The 9,255-nt window shown below is 34.3% G+C and overlaps 1 protein-coding gene across 1 annotated transcript; it reads left to right on the plus strand.

Annotated features, from left to right (window-relative positions):
• Positions 1 to 7,697: 7,697 nt before the first annotated feature.
• LOC118753834 (soma ferritin-like) lies at positions 7,698 to 8,681 on the plus strand (the record flags this gene model as incomplete). Its single annotated transcript, XM_036488706.1, has 1 exon — positions 7,698 to 8,681. A coding segment is annotated over one exon (609 nt), but the record flags the coding sequence as incomplete, so codon positions are not given.
• Between the last annotated feature and the right edge of the window lie 574 nt (positions 8,682 to 9,255).

A 9,255-nucleotide genomic window follows, 5' to 3' on the forward strand; every position in this document is an offset into this window, starting at 1 on the left:
TAATTTATTCAAAATTGATGCTTGCAACAATTCTTTACCAAGAAATACGTTTATGGTAAAATTTTGGAAAATGGGCGTGGCACCGCCCACTTATGATCAAATATAAGTATATCGGTAACCGTTCTACCAAACTCGGTATGGTTATTGTATTTGCCACGTGTAAGCAAAATGTTGAGGATTATTGAAATCGGACTAAAATAACGGCCGATTCTCATATAACGGTAAATTTAAGAAATGCTTGAAACTTCAATATTTCGAAATTGAAGGACGCTAATTTACTCAAAATTGATACACTTCGGCTTACCATCTAGCGGAAGGTTTCGGAAGGGTGAAAAAACATATATTTATTACTTGCGCCGGGTATTTAATGTTCGGCTCCGCCCGAACTTAGACTTTCTTACTTGTTACTCTTATGTTTATCATTTTCTTCTTCTACATGTTACGTTTGTGACAAACACGGTCAACTGCAACTACAGCTAGCACTTTGATTTGATATATAACTGTATTCTGTAGTTACTCCAGATATACAAGGTTTAAATATATATCGTCGTTTAAAGTACAAAACCGCGTATCGTCATTCTGCAACACCGCTTAACTGACATTTGCTGCCAAAAATTGGATTTGCTCACACAAGCTCATGGCTCAATCCTTATCCATACGTCTTGAAATATACTAGCCAAAAATGCGATTTCTTTATAAAAGAGAGAACCTTTTTATGAAATATGAGTGTTTTTAGTCTCAAGCAAATAATTTATGCAACCTCACATACGCGGTTTTGTACTTTAAATAAACGACGACATTATCTATATATAGCCCAGTAAGAACCCTATCTTACGCTTAGTACTACAACAAGTTTATGTGAGAAATTCAACAACTTTCCATCATTTTACTTGGGGCTCGTGGAGAAATCTAACGAATAATCGTTTCACGTGTGAGCAGTTTTCTCTTTCTTTCACATGGAATTCGCTATTATATTATTATATGTGCATATATGAAGTTGTCTCTTTTCAATCAAATACTATTTTGCGATTAATAAAGTGTTATATAACACAAAGAATGGCATATGGATATCGCAAATGTGCAAATGTGTATTGGAGAATGCGTTAGGTCGGGCTTGCTTAGAGATCTGGGATAATATACTAGTATGTGAATATGTATGTGCGTATGTATATGAAGGCAATAGCGATCGAATAGGAACGACCAGACACAGGCATTATAAACGACAGTTGAAAAATCTCCTTCCATTGAGACGTACATATGTATGTATCTGCGCTGAACAACAATATATAAACAAAGAAAAATTTACAATATTTAAAACTACATTTGACAGTTTTTGTGAAGCATTAGTTATTTATTTCGGAAGTTGATGGCTGCTTATCAAAAAATCGTTATGCAGTGAACTGTGGTGAAACATTTAAAAGAACCAGCATTTTAAAAGAGACCATACTTTGAAAACACAACCCAAAATTGTTGGTTGCCGCATCAGACAAAAAACACAAGCGACTTTGCGGTGTTAAACGAAGAGGTGAAAAACAAAGAAAAATATCGGGGTCAAAACCGACTTGAAACCATGATACAATAATTTTTAGAAAGTAGTTTCACTTCAAAATTTTTGATATAGACCGTGTTTGTGACACACACACGCAATGTGGCCACTGCTACGATATTCAACTGGGGGATTTTCGCTGATTATTTCAGATAGGGTGCATTCCAAAACACCAATAGAAGTAGATTGTAACGCCAAATGTGTGCAACCAAAGTTAGATGCTAGTTTTCAAATAAGTTGCGCAAGTTAGACTTTTTCTTCTAGTGCGGTTTAGAAGTAAAAGGTATTTTAGCGCTTTGGAATGCAGCCATATTTTTTAACAGAACATGTAAATAATTACATATCTTATAACTGATCACTTAATTTTTAATATATCGAGTCCTATTTATATATATTTTTATTTGAGTTTAGATGGACAACAGAATTATTAAAAGCTGGCTTTTGCATAGGACTGTTAATTTTTTCATATCTTAATATGTATTTAAAAGTACGCTTACGATACTTTTCGTGAGCTGAGAGGCAATTTAACAAGGTGCTTACTTTTTATCTTCCACATACACATTTAAATCTAATAAACCTATGAGAAAGCAAGAGCTTCAAAAAATATGCGGCAAGAGGAGCTTCGCTGGACTTAGGGATTGCAGCCACGGTTGCTACTTGTTAAAAAAAAAGTAACCAACCAAAATTTCAGAAAAAAATAACCAAATTGAAAAAACCATATTTTTCTTTTTCACGTATCTATTACAAAAAGCAAAACTTAAGGCAGTGTCACACGATTGGGCATTCGCCCAAAATTGGTGAAAATCATATCCCAATCGTGTGAATCCACAAATTGTTTTCCTTATCCCAATCACGAAAAACAATTTGTTAAAATTTTTCAATAGAAGTTCCCTTTTATTGTACCAATCGTGTGACTACATAAAAATAGTCGTCCCGTTTTTTTTTTATTTTGTACCGACAGGCCAATATAAAAATTTTGTACGAATCGTGTGACACTGCCTTTATTAAAAAAAAATTATTGAAATCCTTGTGCGTTCAATCACATATTTACTTTTTATATGCAAATTGTTACAAATCGTTACAAGTACTTGCAAATTTTTACACTCAGGAATTTGCAAGAGTCAAAAAGTAAGGTTATGTTGCAAAATAAAATATAAACACAGTGTTTAAGAGGATGCTTCTATGAAACATAAGTTGCGTTCCCCAACTCGCAAAAAGTTGCAAGAATTTACAGAAATTTACCAGAAAGCGTTCCCGTACTCGATTCACTGGTAAAGTGGGGGAAAAATGGGAGAGTAAAATCGATCCTCTCTTTGTCAGAAGTTGCAAGATTTTACCCGAAGAATGTTTGCTGGTAAAATCTGGTAAGGTGTCAAACCATCAGCTGTTCAAACGATTTGAAAGTTGAATAAGCAAAAAGAAGTTTATCTGCAATTTCACTTTCTTAAATATATCGCAGCGAAGAAATATCAAGTTTTTTAAGTATTTTTGTTAATTTTCTTGCACATTTGCATATAATTTAGCAGATCGGCAAATGATCTAAAACTGCTATGTAAACAAAAAATGGCGCCTACGGTGTATTTGACAGTTTTACCAGTTTTTAACCGAAAAGCGTTTCCGAACTTTTTGGGTTTTCTCTCTTTCTCTGAGAGAAGTTTTACATTTTACATTTTTATGATGATGGGAACTATTCCCAACTAAAAATAAAATTGCGCGCTAACACTTAACCGTCAGAAAGTGTCAAAATGGCGTAAGTTGCAAGTTTTTACTAGGTTTGCGTTCAATAACTTTTTCTGATAATTTTCTCTTGCTCTCAATTTTACTCTCTATACTCTACTCTCTAAAATGATTACTCAACACTACAACTTGGCCAGAAGCGAAAATATATTAGGGGTCTTCACTTAAACTCGTAAAAGCCTCGTAAACCTCGTAAATTTACGAGCCTCGTAAAAGAACTGTCAAAATTTGTATGGAGCTCTATTTACGAGCCTCTCTTAAATTTAAGAGGCAAATTTGATGCTTGAACGATCAGTGTTGCCGAAGGGCCGAAATTTCATACCAAACTGTATGATAAAATAATGAAAATAAACGAAAAAATTTAAGCGAATAGAATGAATTAATTTCATCCACTTACTGTATTGACTTAGGTTTTCTGATAATTTTCGGCATTTTTAATTGTATTTTAGACAAGAGTGATAGAGACAAGATGGCGGGATGTTATTGAAAATACTACGAAACAAAAATTGCTTCACAAAATCCTGGTTGATCTGTCAAACAGTCACTTTACGTACCGATTTACACCTTTTCGCAAAGCGGGCGTTCGCATAAAAGCCTCGTAAACTTACGAGTTTTACACAGTTTAAGACTTTACGAGTTTAAGGGAATCCCCGAAATTTTTTTGTATTTCCCTTTTTAGCTGATTGTCACTTTGCCGGCTATAAGTCACATCAAAAAATTCCTGAACAAAAGTATATTACGTTGGCCAAGTTACGTTACGAAAATTAAATCTAGACTAGTTGAGCCTTTAGGAAGAAAATTATTTAAATTTTTTTGAGAATTTCTATGCTAATACATATATTTACTTGGCTTTGCTTTGTTTTACTTTTCCAACGTCAAAAGCTGAATTTTTTTCTTAAATTGGCACCACAAAAAATGCGAAACACGATTTCTGTCAGATAGCTAACATGGCGGATAAGAAGAAAAAGTGAAACTACCCTTTAAAAGTCATTGTACAATACAAATTGTGTTTTTCCATTTGTATTAAAATTGAAGTGATTCGTTTAGTTTGATGCTAAAAACTACAAACAAAAAAACAAAACAAGTGCGAATCTATATTTTACCAATTTGCAGTGTAAATCACTGTAAAAACGAAAATAATGAAGTCCTTTATTTCGGTCGCTCTCTTTGCGGGTATAATTGCCCTAACCACGGCTGAAGATTATGCTTGCCACGATAATGTGACTTTCGGCTGCAGCACCAGTAGTGAGTACCTACATACTTACATATGTACATCAGTGATCGGACTTAAAAAAATTTTTAATTTTTAATTATACTCTAAAAAAAATTAATTTTATTATAATAAAGAGCAAGATTGAAGTTGCTAAAAATTGCGTTGAGTTTTGGCAATTTTTTTCCTTGACAGTGCAAAGCAGTTCCTTCCATATTAAGATATTTTCGAACATATTTTAAGAGATTTCTGCAACCTTGCGGAGTTCTGCCAGTTTTTTTTTATCACATCATGAAGTAGCGAACAAATATGGCACGTTCCAGAAACAGCTAATTGGGATTTGTCGATTTTGACAATTCTCAAGTAAAATAAACAACGCCTTAGAAATCTAAGATGCACTTAAGTTTGCTAATACTTTCACAAAAATCGCCATTTTTTAACATTTTCTCTGTTTTTGTTATTTTTTTTGTGCCTTATAACAACTATATTGAACAATTTATATTGAGCTCGAGGCCGTTTTTTTTTAATGAAAATTTATTGTGGAAAAGCAACAATAATTTGAAAAAATGGTAGAAGTGATAGCTATTTCTATTTATTTCTTTTTATAATCATATATTATGCAATTTAACACAATAAAACCACGTTTCCTGCCGAAAAATTTATTACTGAGAAAATTTACTATTTTACAGTTTACTTTATCCTCCCATTCGGCTTTGTTTACTTTTACTTGAGAAGTTTCTTCGTCGCCGGAATCTTGTATTATATTATTCTTGTTACCATATAGTATTTAGTGTTGGACAATTTTTGCTCTTTAAATTAAGAAAATTATGTCAAGCAATAATAAAATTACTCAAAAACGCTAATATGTGGTAGATTTCAGACCTTGAGTGGTAGATGCTAAATAAAGTGGCAGATCTACCACAATGTGGTAGAAGTCCGATCACTGATGTACATACATATGTACACATGGACGTAAATAAAAAACAATACCGCAGTATCTTTCAAAATATCTGTATTACAACCTAACCTAATATAAGCTTAAATTAGTGGTGACATAAAACCATAAGTCCATAACCATATAAATCCGCTGTTCCAACCAACACGCCATAGCCATAACCAGGGCCGTCGAGAGTGAACTCGGGCCCGGAACTAAAAAAATACGGGCCCCTAAATACAAAGTGTATAAAATTAAAAGCCGAGGGGAGCAATTTTTTTTTCTAAGGATTCGCAGATTTTTTATTATATCTGGGTCATACATATTCTAAGGTATCAAACAATATAAATATTTACAAGAATCTCTCAAACATGAAAATTCACCTAATCATGAGACATCTTTAAATTAGTGAAAATTGAAAAACCACAACATGAAATTAAGGGTTGTTTATATGTAAGGGCCACCATTTTTGCATTATACTTGCTTCTCTTCGATTGCCCTGTATGACTTTGAAGTTAATAAAAAAGTATTCGACAAACTAATCAGTGATTAGCTTTCTTAATGAAAATAAAGTCGGCATCATTTTTTAAGGTAATGTCCAAAATATCAAAAAGTTTTTTTTTTGGCGCGGAATCCACTAGGCTAAAAAAAGGAGAAGTCTGGTTTTCTTTGAGAATTTCGGCCTCCTTCATAATAAAGCTATTTGATACTCTTCATTATGCATGTGTTTTCGCTGCAAAACTATTTGTAACGTAATAGAATTATTCATAAAAATTAAGTAGCTTTACAAAAGGTTTATAAATTGAAAAAAGTCAATTTATAAAGCCTTTTAATTTTAAACCTCCTTCAGTTTTTATGAATAAGGCCATACGTCTTTTTACTAATTAAATTTTCAGGTAAAAATATTTTTTTTATTTAGTTAAAGATAGGGCTCATTTGAAAGCAATATTGTAAGCTACTCAACGTGCCATTGACCCATAGTTAAAATTTATATTCTTTCTAACTCAAATAGGCTCAGAAAATAAAAATTACGTAGAAAAATAAAAAAACGCGAGAATTATGTTATTTCAAAAAGGAACGAGCCCAAAAGAAGCAAAATAAGAAGCTAAACGAAGAAGAAGATTTTCTGATTAAATAGTAAAAATCTATTAAAATTATTTCAAGTATTTTTCTAGTACTATTATTTTCCTTCAAAATGCACTCTCGAATGGTGCAATAAGATTTTTCCTTCAAAAGTTACGGTCATTTAAACTGCCGTGTCCTCGAATCTAACATCGCCACACCAATTTTGAAGGGCTAAAATAGTACTAAATGGCATAGAGCAAGCAAAAGTGGCCATTGAAAATCTCAATATCAATATCAATCAGCACGAATCGGAATATATTTATATTATTGTTATTCTGACATTTCGGGCCCCTTAAGAAGCCCGGGCCCGGAGGCTCACCCCTTTTCCCCCTCCCTCTCGACGGGCCTGGCCATACCCATAGCTATAGAGACCAATTAAATTTTGGTTTTCCGCCATAACCATAATCAGCTGATATCTGAAGTGCGAGTAACGCACACGCAACACCCTCCACAAAAAAATTCTAAAAAATCAAAGGTAATTTTTAGAGACTTGAAACTTGCACATTGTTTTACTACAATTTAACGGGCTTTAAGACTGCATACTCGAAAATTATCTAGATATTCGTTGTCAGAATTCCACTGCAGTATGGCAATAAAAATTAACAGAACAGCTGCAGCGAGTGCTGCATATTTCAAACAAGCGGATAGCCAAAGGCCCAAGCGGTGAAAAAGAGCCCATATTTGGTATATTTGTACCACAGTGGCAGCCGTGGTTATGGCGTTATGGTATGTCACTACTAATTTAAGCTATAAACGCACGCCATAAAATAGGGGTATTCACGAACCGGTGCATACTGTCTAGCATGCTGCATAAATAGCATAAATAACATGATTGTTGTTGTTTCATGTGTTCAAACAACAACAAAATTAGCCAATCATGCTATTTATGCTATCTATGAAGCATGTTAGACAGTGTGCACCGGATCGTAATACCCCTTATTTTTTTTTTTTTTGTGTCACCCGAGATTGGCTTGTGCGCATTTGCATTTGATTTCACTGAGCGAAACGTCAAATCAAAATCTCATGCAAAACAAAAATCGGAAATTGAGTTAACTTTTTACGCACGCTGCCAATTTCGGTTGGTCGCATGAGAAATCTTTGACAGTAAATTGCCGGCGTGCGTGAATATTAGGTTGGCCTGTTAACTTCCTGTTTGTGTGTATTTTCTCTCCTCTCTCTCTCTCCGCAAACTAGATCCTGTTATTTGCCATTCCCTCTATGCTGGGATTGAGAATGTCGAGTCCAGCATTCAATCCTACATCAACTTGAATATGCACAAGTCTTATCAATACCTTTCGATGTCCACCTTCTACAACTCCTACCAAAAGAATCGTCCTGGCTTCACCAAGCTCTACAAAGAAATGTCGGACCGCTCATTCGACGATGCTATCGAGCTGATTAGGCATGTCACCCGCCGTGGCGGTCAAGTTGACTTCCGTGCTATTAGCCAACACCCCAACTCGGTTGCTAACAGCAAATTGAAATTGGAGGAAGATGAATTGCACTCATTGGGCATCGCTTTGGATGTTGAGAAGACCTTGACCGACGGTGCCACCCATGTGCACTACGAAGCCACCCATGGACGCCCACATGACCCACAAACCGCTCATTTCGTGGAGGAGAAATTCTTGGGCAGACAGGCTGAGTCCATCCGCAAGGTTTCCGGCTATGTCAACGATTTGTCGAAGATCATGAACAATCCCGACCCCTCATTGGGTGTCTACCTGTTCGACCAGTACTTGGAAAAGCAGTAAGCGCCAGCATCGCAGAGTAAAGCACGTAGCGATTCGGATGTTTTGAATTGCTGTTGATTTGAAGTTCGTGCGGGAGACCGACATATATCCTTCGACTATGAAACTATACGTATTTCTTTAACTGCAAACAACCGATACGGAAACATTGTAATTAAATTTTATATAAAAACATGCAGATTCCAGTTGAGCGCATTTACATTAGTACATACATATGTGCATATGTATATTATTTATGGCAGTAAATTCCAACAAAACTCTGCTTTGACACAAACAAAGGCGCATCTTCAAAACAGTTCATTTATTTAGTATTAGAACCGAGTGCTATCAAATTTTTAAAAATTAAAAATTACATATATTAAACGAAACTTAAAAATATATAAAATCTCCTTTCTTGTGTATTTGATATTTAATTGTGATACTCGGTACTCGAAGCTCTTTAAAAATAAATTCATAAATATGCGAGCGACAAACAAAATACTGAGTTGTCTTCATTAAACATCATTTTTCACTGAGTTTCTTGTTCTCATAAATGCATGTATGCATTCATATATGAATGTGGATCTCGAGCTACCATACCTGCAAACCATTTTTTCAGAGTTTTCTGAATTGTTGAGAAATTTTACAGAATTCGTAAAGAACTCATCCGATTTTACGAAATTTCGAAAGAAAATGGGTAAAACAATGAAAATATTTCTGCTACACATGTGAAGAATTTCTTGCAGAATTTTTTCAGAATTTTCTTTATTTTTTGAACAGAATTTTTTTCACGAGCTGGTGGCAACCACTTCATATAAATTTCTTTGAAGATTCGTAAAAAAATTGTTACAGAAATGAGATATTCCTAAAGATTTCGGGAACTTTGGTTTGCAGGGATGTCAAACCATCGGATGTGAAAATGGGAACTTTTCAGGAGAGCAATAAAACTGTTATAAAAAATATTGTTGTCATT

This window comes from Rhagoletis pomonella, unplaced genomic scaffold (genome assembly GCF_013731165.1).
Source record: "Rhagoletis pomonella isolate Grant_MI unplaced genomic scaffold, Rhpom_1.0 Rhpom_scaffold_02919, whole genome shotgun sequence".
NCBI lineage: Eukaryota > Metazoa > Arthropoda > Insecta > Diptera > Tephritidae > Rhagoletis > Rhagoletis pomonella.